Source organism: Rissa tridactyla, chromosome 13, assembly GCF_028500815.1.
Source record: "Rissa tridactyla isolate bRisTri1 chromosome 13, bRisTri1.patW.cur.20221130, whole genome shotgun sequence".
In the NCBI taxonomy this organism is placed as follows: domain Eukaryota; kingdom Metazoa; phylum Chordata; class Aves; order Charadriiformes; family Laridae; genus Rissa; species Rissa tridactyla.
The window spans coordinates 6,262,263-6,275,491 of record NC_071478.1 but is presented as its reverse complement, the minus strand read 5'-3'; the positions used below and the strand labels follow the sequence as shown (position 1 = coordinate 6,275,491).

The following is a 13,229-nucleotide window of genomic DNA, read 5'->3' as shown; positions in this document are numbered from 1 at the left end:
CCCCAGGCGGGATCGCTGCTCCCGAAATAGGGGAAGGAGCTGAGAAGGGCTGGCATGGGGGGGACACGGGACAGGGTGGCCTTTCCCTCCCCACCCCGGGCTTGGGGGGCGTCGGGGCAGGCTCCGGCCTGGGACCAGAGGGTTGGATGGGACCTGGGGGTGCCTGGAGCAAGAGGGAGAGCGTAAGGGAACTAAAAGTGATAGGTGGGGGGCAACTTCAGAGAGCAGGGCTGGGGGTGAGCTGCCCCATGGGCCCCGGCGGGGCGTGCAAAGCCCATGGCTGGGTGCCACGGCGGGGTCTGCCCGGCTTCAAGGGAGGCTTGAGCAGAGCCGGGAGGGCTGTTCTGCAGATCTCTGGTTAAGGAAGAGAGGAGGGGGACCAGGGATGGATGGGGGAGAGCGTTTGTCCCCCCCATGCCTCCGAAGGGCAGATTGCCTCTTGCCAGCGCCCTGCGCAGAGCACAGCAGCCAGTGCCAGGGTCACCCTTGGCAATGTGGGCGCAGAGCCGCCGACGCTGAGGAGCAGGGTCCTGGGAGCACACGGGCACCTTCTTCCAGGTCAGCTCGGACCAGGCGCTCTTCAGCTTGTTGCAGAAAAGCTTTTCTGGCTCCTGCATGAAACCAGCAGCTTCTTCCAGCCACACTTCCCCACGCCCGGCGGAGACTGCCCGGGCAGGCAGGGTGGAATGCAGAGCCCATCCATCCCTCCCGCTTTGGGAGCTCCCCCCAGAATAGCTGGGCTAACTTCCCCGGCAGAGGCCCTTTTGGCTTTGAACCTTTTAAAAAGGTTTTAAACCTTTTAAAACCACCGGGGATTTTGCTGTATGAATGGATTAAAGGAAGTCCTTGGCCATGTAGACCACGGGAACAGGGAACATGCTCAGGGCTCCAGCACCCACGTAGCTCCCAGGGGGTCCCTGCCAAGCGGCACACAGAGCTCCTGTGCCACGATTCGTGTTTGTGGGCTGAGCCACGAGCCGGACTGGGAGCGGACCCCATGGAGAAACAGCTCGGCCAAAGCTGCAGGGCTGCTCCTTCCCCGCATCCGCTCCACGGGACAGTTGGTAGCATCAACCCGCAAAGCGGAGAGTGGCACAGGAGGGGACAGAAACCTCCAGCCGCTGCGGCTGCTCGCCCACCCCACTGCAGAGAGCTCGCCCCATCACCCTTCCCTGCCGTGGTGCCAGTGACCCCCGGCATCAGCTTTTCTCCTGCCACAAGCCATTTTTGCAAGCTCTTAAAAGGGAAGCGCTGCGTACCTGCACCCCCGACCCCCCGATCCCCATTGCGACGAGCCGGGTGACGAGCGGGCGCTTCTCTTTGCAGGAGGAGGAGGGAAGCCAAAGATCGCTGCCAGACCCAACAGCCGCAAGGCCAAGTCCCCGGCGCCGGGTCTGTCCTCGGGCGAGCGGCCGCCCTCCGTCTCCTCGGTGCACTCGGAGGGAGACTGCAACCGGAGGACGCCCCTCACCAACCGCGTCTGGGAGGACAGACCGTCGTCCGCAGGTAGGGCTCGGGGAGGGGACATGTCCCCAAAGCGTCCGTGCCACCCTTTCAGGGGGGCTGCCACCCCCGTGGCGTTGACTCTCTGCTTCCTCCTCCTCACGCAGGTTCGACGCCGTTCCCCTACAACCCGCTCACCATGCGGCTCCCCAGCGGGGTGGTGACGGCAGCCCCCGCCGCCCCCCTGCCACAGGGGACCCCCGGCAGCCAGCACCACGCCTGGGACGAGGAGCCCAAGCCCCTGCTCTGCTCCCAGTACGAAACCCTTTCGGACAGTGAATGAAGTGAGCCAGGGGCAGGGAGACGGCGACCAAACCCAGGGTGCGGGGAGCGAGCGGGACGCCCGGGGCAAGCGCCCACCGCCCCGGCCCCGCCGGCTCTCAGGAGCGAAGACGCAGGAGCAGAGCTATTTTATTTTTTTCCCTTTTTTTTTTTTTTTTTTTCCTTCCTCTCCCAACCAGCCAATTTGGGGGGATATTTGGTGGTTGGTTTTTTTTAAAAAAATTTTTGTTTGTTTTTTTTTTTTTCTTTCTTTCTCAACATCTGGAAATTTCTGCATCCTCTTCGGTCTGAACAAAAACACACAAAAAAAAAAAAAGAAAAAAGCCTTAACAAGACAAAACCCAAGGAACCCATCTTCGATCTTGGCAGCCTTGCTGGGCGGTGACCCCCCCGCGCTGGAGAGGGACTGAGAGCGGCCGCGTGCCCGAAGCGCGCGTGTGCCAGGGCCGCGCGCGCTGGGACGCTCTGTCGGCGCGCTCCCGCGGAGCCGAGCCAGGGGCTGCGGGATGCTCCCCCGCAGGAATGCAAAACCTTGAGCGGGTTAAAAAAAAAAAAAGCAAAACAAACAGAAAAAAAAACCAACAAAAAATGTTTAAGAAGTGAAATAGGATGGAACTGCCCCGGTTTTGTTCTCCCTGAGCTGACACGAGGGCTGGCAGCCCGTTGTTGGCAAGACGTATCGGCCCCGGAGCGGTCTCGACGCGCTTCAGACGTGGCTGGGATGAGTGGGCAGGGGAGGGAGTGAAGAGATATTTCTTAAAAAAAAAAAAAAAAAAAAACCACAAAAACAAACAAAAAAAACCCCACAAACAAAAAATCCTGGTCCCTTCAGCGGAAGCGATCCCGGGCTTAAATCGGAGCGGGCAGGGATGTCCCCGGGCCGGCTCACACGCTGCCCAGCGAGGGGCTCGGTTGCTTTAAGTGCATTGTTTTCTGAATGGTGAGAAAAGGCAATTGTAAATTGTATTGGTCTACAGGGTATATTTTTGATACCTTCGGTGAATTATGTCAATATTTTACGCAAGGAAGGACTTAAACAAAACACAGTATTACATGCTGTAAAAGAGGTTCTGTTCTTACATGCAGGCTTTGATGCGTTTGTCCATTGTATGGAAGCATTTAAAAGAAACGGAAGGTAACGGTGATCCATCAAAGTTATCTGTAAGTCAGGAGAATGTATGAACTTAGTTTAAAAAACGCAAACAAACAAAATCTTGCCATGGTTGCAGGGCCCCCCGTCACACACACACACCCCCCCACACCCCCCTTTGCTGACTCGGCAGGAGCCGGTTGTAGCCGTTGATTCTCCGGAGCCCTCCGAGCTGGCCGGGCGCAGGGGCAGAGCGGGCAGGAGGCGGCGTGGCAGGAGGGTCACGGGAAACTTTAAAAAAAAAAACAAAAAACAAAAAAAAAAAACCACACAAAAAAAAAACAAAAACAGAAAAAAAGTTAAAAAAAAGTTTTTATTGTATTTTTGTGATACACACGAATGCTCTACTTTGCATTATTTTTTTTCATTCCATGATGTTGGCTCATATCTGCAGTTACATGGTTAAAGAACAAAATATTAGACTTTTTTTCATTCACTTCTGCTTTCTCGCTCTGGGGGAGGGGGGGGAGAAATGGCAAAAAACCCACAAAACTATGTATTAAATGCTTTGCATTCTATACGCTAGAGGAACCCAGAGCACGGCACAGGACTGTCTGCCTCTCGGGCTGCCGGGGGGGCAGCCGGCCCCCGCAGCCTCCCGCAGCCCCCCCGGCCCACGCGCAGGTCCGGTGGCGAGGCCGGCGCTGCCACCGTCCCCACGGATCGTTCTTTTCCCCCTGCAACGTTCCCAGGTTGATTCTGATTTCAAAGCAAGAGAATGATGGTGTTTGTTGTTTGTTTGGGGTTTGTTGTTTTGTTTTTTTTTTTGTTGGGTTTTTTTTTGGTTTTGTTTTTTTTACAATGTACAGGTTTTTAATGTTCATCAATGTTTGTGTCTTTTCTGTTGTGCTTTTTTTTTTTTTTTTAAAGAAAAAAAATTCCGAGACAATGCACAAGCGATGTTGGAAGTCTTTCCGTTCCCAGGTTATTGCTGCTGATGTCTCCGTGGCTCTGAGATGTAAAAACTTAACAGAGCCGATGTCTGGCCATAACGCTATTAAAGTGTTGCAGATTTTGCTGGGAAAAAAAAAAAAAAATAATAATATCCAAATCCGACCCATCTTCAAAGCCGCCTCCGTCACCTTTTCGGACAAAAACAGCAAAAAAAAAAGAAACTACAACAAAGAATAAAGTTCCCACTTGGCACAGTAGCAATACTGTGTGCTGCTTTGGTGTCTCCAGGAGTCCAGGAAGGTGCCGGTGGAAGGCGGCTGCGGCGCTTGCAGCCCTGCTGTCCCCCGTCGCGGACCTGCCACAGCGGCTGTTGCCGGCCGGGACCCCAGGGCGGGTTGAGACGTGGAGAGGGGACAGAGAAGCTCCTGCCCGCGGGGCGGCCGCACGGAGCCTCGGCTTTCGCTGCGCCTCGCTCGCTCCGCTGGTACCCGCAGCCCCACCGCACGCCAGGGATGGAGGCGCTGGGGCAGCATTTGGGTTCCCCACTGTGTGGGCATCCCATGCCAACGGAGCGTGGCCTGGTGTCGGGATGTCGGGAAGGGCCACAGACTCCAGCCAGGAGCTGCAGAGCCGCCTTCTTGCCCCGCCAGCCGGAGCCAGGTTGTGTTGTCCTCCCCATTCACCCCAGGCAGCTTAACCAGCACCTGAAGCCTTGGGCTGGAGGGTGAAGAGCTTGTCCCACCCTTTGGCGCTAACTCCGTAGCCGTGTTTCTCTTTTCCTCTTGTTTCCTCCATGTTTTCCGTGTGTGCGGGGCGAGGGGTCGGAGCTGGCGGGGCTGGCCAGGAGCCCCCAAGCCCAGCTGGTGCCCGGGGCTGTGCTGCGAGGGTGTCGCTGTGTTTCGAAGAGTTTTCGGATGTTTGCGAGGTTGTTCTGGTCCTCCTGGGGTTTGTGGCTCGGTGCTCGAGGTGGATGGATGGTCAGGCAGATGTCCAGCGTGTTCTGGGCAGGGCGGTGATTGCAGGAGGGGAGGACGGGGAGATGCCGGGGAGACAATCCCACCCTGCTCAGTGGGATCCTTCGGGATTGTCCCAGGAGCAGGATGTGCTGCTGACATTCCCAGCTCTGTGCAAGGGCTCAGGCCCCAGCTGTGCCGCGTGTCCCCGTCCCAGCAGGACAGCCTGCCCTGGGCTGGGAGCTGTGGGGGGAGCAGCCCGGGTGTGCGTGACCGGCCGAGGCAGGGACACACATGGGCTTTGCTCCGGAGGTTCCTGCACTTGGGGAACCCCCCTGCAGAGGGCTCAGCGCCGCAGCTGGCCACGGCACAGCTCATTTTTGGCTCTTTCTGTCTCGTTGCATCTCCATCCTTGGTCTTCCTGAGCACAGACCCTCCTGCAGTCGCCTGTCCCCAGCACATCCCTCCAGGAGCAGGGACAGGGCAGGGGGGGGGACATGGGCGAATCATATGGGGCAGTGGCAGCTCCCATTGGGACGCTCGGCACCACCTTCGCCGGGGCACCGGAGCAGGGAGCATCCTCCCGCTGCAGATTAATTAATTTGGGTCAAATCAAGGCGTTGACAGCGTGCCGGACGGGATGCGCCCAGCCCAGGGGGCTGCTGCGGGACAGCCCCCCATTTCCCTGCTCACACGTGATGGGGGGGGGGAACGTGTTTTTGGGCAAGGGGGAGCTGCTGCTCCTGCAGGCCACGATGCTCTCCCCATCCTGCCCCGCTCTGACCCTTGTTCTCCCCCTGCCCCCACCCTGGCCGGGGACCGAGGCGTCCCCGAGCCCCCCAAAACCTCGTGGCAGGGTCCAGCCAGCACCTCCTTGTGCTGCCGGCTGCGGTTGTGCAAGCCAGGAGAAAGTCATGTTAAACTATTAAAAAAAAAAACAAAAACCACCACCTAAGTTTAAAGTTACCATTCACCAACTTTGTAACGTGTACAAACAGGCAAACAAACTATCGGACAATTTATGGCTTGAACTGTACCGGGGGGAAATATCTATCTTTTGTACACCTGAACTGTGCATAGCTGTTTTGAAGTGAGTTGTACGATAGCCGGGGCTGTACAGAGAAACCACCAGGTGTAAATATTTCCGCAGCTTGCTCTTGGGGGGGGGGGGGGTCTTCTACTAAAGGTAAAGGGGTTTGTTCACTGTTATTTCGCTCGGCGTGCCCACCAGCAAGCAGTGTGGGTAGCAGTGTCCGAACACTGCCTTACTGGTTAAATAATAAAAAAAAAAAAAAAAAGCAAACAAACCAACCCAAAAAAAAAAAAAAAAGAAAAAAGAAAAAAAAAAAAAAAAGCTTCTTTAGCAGCAAAATACAGCGCTCTCCTGGCTGTTTGTGTGCGTGAGCCCAGGCAGGGCGAGCTGCTCGCGGGGCAGCCGAATCGGGAGCCGGACGGCTCGTGGCAAGAGGGGGTGCGGGGTGGGTTGGGGACCCCTGCGCTGGCGGGGCGCTGATGGGGTGCCCGTGGTAAAATGGGCTGGGGGGGGAAGGGTCAGTGGCAGTGGGTGGGTGCCGCAAGGTGTGCGGCTTCCTCGCGTCGGGGGTGGCCAATAGGGCCCCCGGCGTCGCTGCCGGGCTGGTGCAGGTGGTGGGATCTACGTGGCCACCGGCTGCACTGCGACCCTCCCGCGGCACCACTGGCAACAGGGACGGGGCTGCTGGAAAGACCTTGGCAAGGGGTGAGTTTGCTGGCTGAAGCACGACGGGACATCGCACCCTAACGCTCGGGGGATCAGTGCTCTGGAAAAGTCGCAGCCTCCCCCCTTGCCTCAGTTTCCCCATCTGCTGGCAGGGCTCGCACCCCTGTGCTGCGTTTTAACCGAGTGATGGCCAACAGCTACTTAAGCACATTGTTTTTATTGACTGTGGTCACCAAGGGGTGCTGGTGGTGACCGAGGACAGCTGTGGGTCCATGCACCCCTTAGCTAAATGCCACCAAACGAGAGATCCCGGCATCTCTGCCAGCATCCAGCAGGGACGATGCTGGAGGACACCTTGGCTTCGTCGCTTTTTGACCAGCAGCCACGAAAACATTGTTCAACTCTGATTGAATTTAAAAATTGAATTTTCAAAAAAAAATAATTAAAAAATAGATACTCTGGTGATGGATAATCCCTCACGAGCCCTGTAGGAAATTATTGGGGAGGCTAATTAGCAGCTACCTAATTAACAATTGAAACAGAAGCCCTGGTATCTGTTTGTGGGCCTAAATTGCTTTACCTCTGACGTCCATCCCGTGGGGTGCGGTTGACTTTGTCTGGGGCCAGGAGCCGTGGGTCCCCAAGTCCCCTTCCCGTGTCTGCAGCTATGGGGCGGGTGCCACGGGGCCCGGGAGCCCTCACCGCTGCCGCGGGCGGTGCATGCCGTGGCGTTCTGCAGGGCAAGTGATGAAGGGGGGAATGGCAAGCCCAGGGGTATGGCTAAATTGGATGACTGTATGGAATGTAATCCATGGAAGGGCTGTTCATTCATTTTGCACTTGGGGGACTTCTGATGCCTTTCCTGGGGCTCAGAAATGGATTTTACACAAATGACATTTTCCTGGGAGCAGCAACGAGCATTTCTGCCCGGGCAGACCCCTGCCTTCTGCCAGATCAGCGGTTCACGTGGTCACCCCCATCCGAGCTGCTGCACGTCCCGGAGGAAGGATCCCCAACACTGGTTTGTCTGTCCAGGCGATGTTCAGAAGGTTCCTGTCTCTCTGCTGGTGAAGGATCAGCCCAGGTCCTCTGGATCGACCAGGCACCATCTGAGATCCCTCCAGGTAGGTACCCACACCCTCCAAACCTGCCTCCTCCAGCTCCCAGCTCCCCTGGCAATGCCCTAGGTGGACACCTGCTGCCTCTTAAATATCAATCTAAAGATCCCCAAGACCAGCAATTATGTTGAAATTCTTCTTGGAAAGGCTTTTGCCACTCGGAAGGCAATTAGAATAAGTTAATAAATAGGACAAACAGAAGCCAAGCTGTTCAGCCTCTCGAATCGGGGTTTAAAGGCTGACGAGGGCTGACAGCAGTAGCCCTGGTCAATAATTCACACTGGTGCCAGAGAAACAGAAGGTGGGAAAACTCTAAATTCAAGGCCAACACTTATGATTTAATGATGGAAAACTTTAGGTCTACTTTGCAAAGCTCTTGCATAAGCAGATGAAATTGAAACAGGACAAAAGCAGATGGCTTTGAAAACCAGCAATAAAAAAAAGTCAGAAGTCGAGACTCACTTGTATTTTGACTGGGGGGCAGACAGGGGGCTTTGAAGGGGAGCGTTAAGGTAGATGATCCCTGATGTCTTTGCCCTGGACAGGGGCCGTGAGAAGGCACAGGAGCATTGCTACCTTCTCCTGGTGATGGATTGGTGTTTAGTCAGGATTATGGGGATATTTATTTTTTTCTTTTGGAAAGAATTAAAGCAAGAGGAAAATTTTTCAGCCAGGCCAGGCTGAGTTAGCAGAACGGGAAGGAAAGGGCACGAGACCGAGGGCGTCCTTGCTGCGCGAGCCAGGACACGGTGCGTTGGGCTGCTGCCCCCTCCCTGCAGGCTGCCTGTGCCCGGCGGGTGACGGGGAGCGGGGAGGGACGTAGCTGTGACACCCTGCGAAGATTAACAAGAAAAAGGGTACAAAGCACAGCAGAAGACAAACCCCATGTGCTGGTGGCACCCAGCCCCGTGCCCTCCCCAGAAAGGCAGCCTGCGGTCCCTGCACACCAGCCCCCAGTGGAGCCGGGGCTCTCCAGCTGGGCAGCCGAATGGGTCGGACGTGCCTTTGGCCAGCAGAGCCGGCAACTGTTCCTGCGCTCCTTACAGCAGGAAGCGTTTTATACTCTCCTGACAATTGCAATCCAAATAGTTATTCATCAGTTCTTGTGATTGGCCATGAAATTATATATGCTCTCTGATAACGATGCAGAGGGCTAAAGAGCTGATCTTGGCAGGAGATGAGACGTTTGAGGCTGGCGAGTAACTTGGAAGGAAAATAGAGCAGCTTTTGATGGGATGCCTGGCTCTTATCAGCGTTGGGACCCTGAAGGGCGTTGGGCAGAGGCCGGGGTCTGTTGGCTGGCTGAGCTCTACCTGGCTTGTGTGCCATCTGGGGAGGGCTGGGCTTGTAAGAAGCTTGAGAATGAGCGTCACTGTGTGTGTGGGGGGGGGGGGTGACAGCAGAATTAATTGTCAGGTTTATTTATCCTCTCATTTTTGTCCCCCTGTAATTACCAAAATGTGTATTTGTCAGGACTCCAGGCAGCAGAGTGGTAATAAATCACTCGCCACCGACGGGAGGTTGGAGCGGTTGTGTCTGAGCGAGCCCGGATCGGGGTTGGCTTTAGTGACGTGCAAGCGCTGTCAGAGGAGCTGGTGCACAAACAAACAAACAAGCAAACAAAAAAAAAACCTAAATGAGCTTTGCCGAAATGCTCCTGAAATAAAATCCCTGGATGTGCAGCCCTCCGGCCGGGAGCCGCGGTTGTCTCAGCCCTTGTGAGAAGGAATCACCTAGCAGGGATGCAGGGGGGCTCGGGGAGGTGGAAGCCTCGGCAGCCCCTAGCGTGGGGGATGCCGCCAGACCCTGCGGTCCCTTCCCGTGGAGGCACCAAGGTGTCTAAAAACGCTGCTGGGGAGGGCATCTGCCTGCGCACCCTGGGATGAAACCCTGCGGAAGCTGGGTTGAAAGGCAAAATCCTAGTGCTGCAAACACGCCGCTTTCAGGGTCTCGCTTTCCAGAGCGGTGCTCTCGGGCACGTCAGGCTTCGTTGGGTTCTGCTCTGCCGGCACGGCACTGGCGCTGTGCTGGGGGCGCGGGAGAGTATCCGGATCCCACCCGAGGAGGGACCACGCTCATCCCGGCTGCAGACAGCGCAGCCCCGGTGTAACCACCCACAGGTGTGACTTTCCTCTTGTTGGCCCTTGTAAATGGAGAACAGGGAGAAATAACTGCCCGGAGATCCATTCTGCCACCGACACTGCAGAGAGGAGCGCGTCCGTCTCACCTTGGTTCGAGTCTGTATTTTGGAAGAGGCCAGTGGGTTTCCCTTCTTTGGGAATAATCCGAACGTCTCTCGCTGCAAACGCATGTAACCTGAGGAAGTGCAGGGTGTTAGGAATGGTGGTAAACTCCATCTGGAGACCTCTCTGCTTTGAAGTCGGACGCCGTTTTAAACTCTGCAGGGTACTTTCGCTTAGAAAAAGCAGCAGTTGTCAGTGAAGATTGATCTTGGTCCAGAAATTTTTGCTGCCCTCCTGACTTCTTTTCATATTTATTAGTCATATGCAATCTCTCTGATGACTAGATGCATGTTCTGCTTGGAGAAAACTCTGTTACAGTATTTGCCGAGGCGATGCCAAGGGATAGGAAACACTGATCGCTGTGGTGTCTGGCCACGCTAACGACGCTGTATTTTGAGTTGTTATTATTAATTGCCGTGGCAGCCCCCAGTGCTCCTGAGCAGAGACTGAGGAAACCCATGGAGGATGCAGAAGCCCTGGGAGGGTTGGTCTGAGGTCTCACCCACGGGCATACAGCCCCAGTTGAGCCAGTCAAAATCCATTGCTCCGCACGTTGCAGGTCAGTATTTGCAGGAAACACCGCGTCGGCAAGAGAGGGGCACCTCTGTGGGCTGCTGGGGTGGGGGCTTCTCCTGCCGCTGGTGGCACAGGGGGAAGAGAAGGCTTCCTGAAGAGAGAAAAGCAGAGCAACAGCCTCCAGAAGGTTACTCTCGAAGACACTAGATCCTCATTCAGCACGTTCCTCAAATTCTGCTGAGAGCGGCTGTCAGCAGGTGATGGTCCCTGAATCAGCTCCAGTGGGACATGGGCTCTGAAGAGGTTTGGTCTCCACTGATTTGGGTGTTTGTTTGCAAAAGGCTGGCCTTCAGCTATGGAATCCTGAGCCAGCTCTGCCCGGGATCCAGGAGTGTTTTCTGCTGCTGTTTCATCCTGAGCCCTTTCCAGAAAGCGAAGCAGCTGCCAGAGGTCAGACTCAAGGAGCCCGGTCGGTGTGTGCCTGAAGACGGGTGCCAGGTCTGGATCTGCATTCCAGTTGGACTGAAGCAGAGCTTTTCCCCATGAGGAAGTTAATCCTGGGCCTTGGCTTAAAGCCATCTCCAGCTTTCATGGTTTTGGAATCAAAAAGGGGCGCCATTCTCTTCAAGGGAAGAACAAATCCTTATACCCCAACTCTATACCCCGATGAGAAGTCGCAACTGGTTCAAGCATTGCTGTCTCCTTAGCAGTGAAACCCATCTAACTTCACCCCGCTGGACCCATCTTTAAGCTATCCGTCCACATGGGCTGCTGGAGCATCCCATTCCCTTTCAGACCAGCAACAACCCCTGAGCTGGAGCTGCCTCTTCCGTCCACTGGTGAAGGTGAAACCAAATAGCAGAGGTTGGAAACCAAATAGCAGAGGTTGCTCTTGGGTCTCTTTGTGGGGGAGGGCAGCCTTGTTATTAGGTCCAGATGTTGCTTTCTGCCCTGGGCCATGCTGGGAAGTAAAGCAAAGTGTGTTAATGTTGGCTGGGAGAACCTTGGTGGAAACAGGCTGGAAGGAAGCGGGGTTTGTCCTGCGCCCCTGTTGCCTGGGGGCCCGGGGAAGATGGACCAGCACAGGAGGGACAAGACACAGGTGAGGGTCACTCTGCTGCTGAGCAGCCCTCTTCCCTTCGCCCTCCAAAAATCTCCCAACAGCGAGTATGGCTTTAGTCAGCCACTCGCATCCCCAGGGCTCTTGGGTACCTGCTGTCCCTTGGTCGGTGGCCTCTGTCCCGGAGCTGATGGCACCCGCAGGGAGAGTCACCCCCATTGCTGAGCTGATGGGTCCCTTCTGGACCGATTTCCTGTTGGGTTTTGTATGGAGATGTGGAGATGGAGAACTCTGTGTGAGGGGCAAGGCTGCTCTCCAGATGTTATTTTTCACCATTAGGCAGTGTTTAAAAATATGTGATTTTTTTCCCCCCCCTTTCTGAGTGCACATAGAGGAGAGACCTTTGGAGGGGTGAGCAGCAGGGGAGGGGCTGGCTGGGGGAGGGCGGCAGGACCTTCCCCCAAATCAGCCGCTCCTCCGCAAACGAAGAATTTCCAGAAAGTGCTGAGCTGGGCATTTTGCAGCCAGCTCTGCTGGGCTGCAGCACAGCATCGCACGGCCGGCTAACGGAGCTGGGCTCCAACGGGTCCCCATGATGCGGTGCCAAGCCTGGAGGCCTTCAAAACACGTGGCTCATTAACGGCGCGCTTCAGCTACGGCTGGGGCTAGCACAGAGGGCTGGCGCTGCCAAAAAGTTTACAAGTCCCGGAGGACTCGGAAAGGGCCCAAACTGCAAAGTTCAAGGGCAGACCCAGAGGCAGAGCAGGGCCGTGATTAACGAAGTACCCCCAGCCTCAAGTGCGGCGCCGCCATTCCCTGGTCCACCCCACCTTCACTTCGCTTTGGTAACACGCTCAGGCTAGAGCTGTAAGGATGCCCAACTCCTCTTCCAGGGACTAGTTGTGTGGCTCTGGGCGCCATCTCCTCTGTTCAGTCTATATTCCAGGGTAAAGCCTGCACTCAAACAGCCAAGGATGCTCTAAGAGGCCTGAGATGCTGCCGTTCCAAAATGCCTCACTAGATGCTGGTCCTGAAGCTAAAACTCCAGCTCTGCACCTCCAAGGCCATCCTACTTGGCCACGACAGGTCGGGAGGTCCGCAACGCAGTGATGTGCACCATCGCCTAGCCAGCCCCCGGCATCGGGGATGCCCGCGCTTCAACCCATCCCCTGCACGGGTGGCCGAGCCGTGCCGTGCCTCTCCAGCACCTGAAATGAATGTCCTGGAAGTGCAGGCGTGAAAAAAAAAAAACCCTTGTCGGAAGCACAGCAGAAAACCCATCTGTGAGTGGAAGAGGTCAAAGAAGAATACAAAGGCTTTTATTTCCCGAGGCATTTGTCAGCAAGATAAATGTGTTTTTTTTTTTTAATTTGCTGTGTTTTCCTAGCTGGCCTCCCACGCAAACGCCAAATGGACTTTCACAAGCATAAAGCAGGGTGTTGGTTTGTGTCCTTTGTAATCCAATGCTCAAGGACTGGGACGAGGAATCGGCTGGATCACTGTTTATTATCAGTAAGCGGGGCATATTTAAAGGAAATGGGCAGATTTCAACGCTACATCTATAACTAGTTTATTGCTGGCATGTTCCTCTCTTGCCCTTATTATTTATGTTGAAAATGATAAATGAGGGATTGATGGTTCTCGCTGGTTTATGAATAATCAAGTTATTTCACTGCAAAGCCCCAGGGGAAGGTAATGTTTCTGCAATCCTCCATCAAAGAGAACGCAGTTTGCACTCCTGTGTGTGTGTTGCTCATTCCTCCACTGCTTTGCCCTTGGCATGTTTTTGCACCCTCCCCCTGCAAGTGTGC

The 13,229-nt window shown here is 55.3% G+C and overlaps 1 protein-coding gene across 14 annotated transcripts in view; it reads left to right on the top strand.

Annotated features, from left to right (window-relative positions):
- NCOR2 (nuclear receptor corepressor 2) overlaps positions 1-3,247 on the top strand; it is a 253,537-nt gene extending 250,290 nt beyond the window's left edge. For all 14 annotated transcript variants that reach the window (XM_054220104.1, XM_054220103.1, XM_054220095.1 and 11 more), the window contains 2 exons: positions 1,327-1,506; positions 1,611-3,247. In XM_054220104.1, the coding sequence (XP_054076079.1) occupies positions 1,327-1,506; positions 1,611-1,786 (356 nt within the window). In that variant the 3' untranslated portion in view covers positions 1,787-3,247. The remainder of the gene's footprint in view (positions 1-1,326; positions 1,507-1,610) is intronic.
- The last annotated feature ends 9,982 nt before the right edge of the window (positions 3,248-13,229 follow it).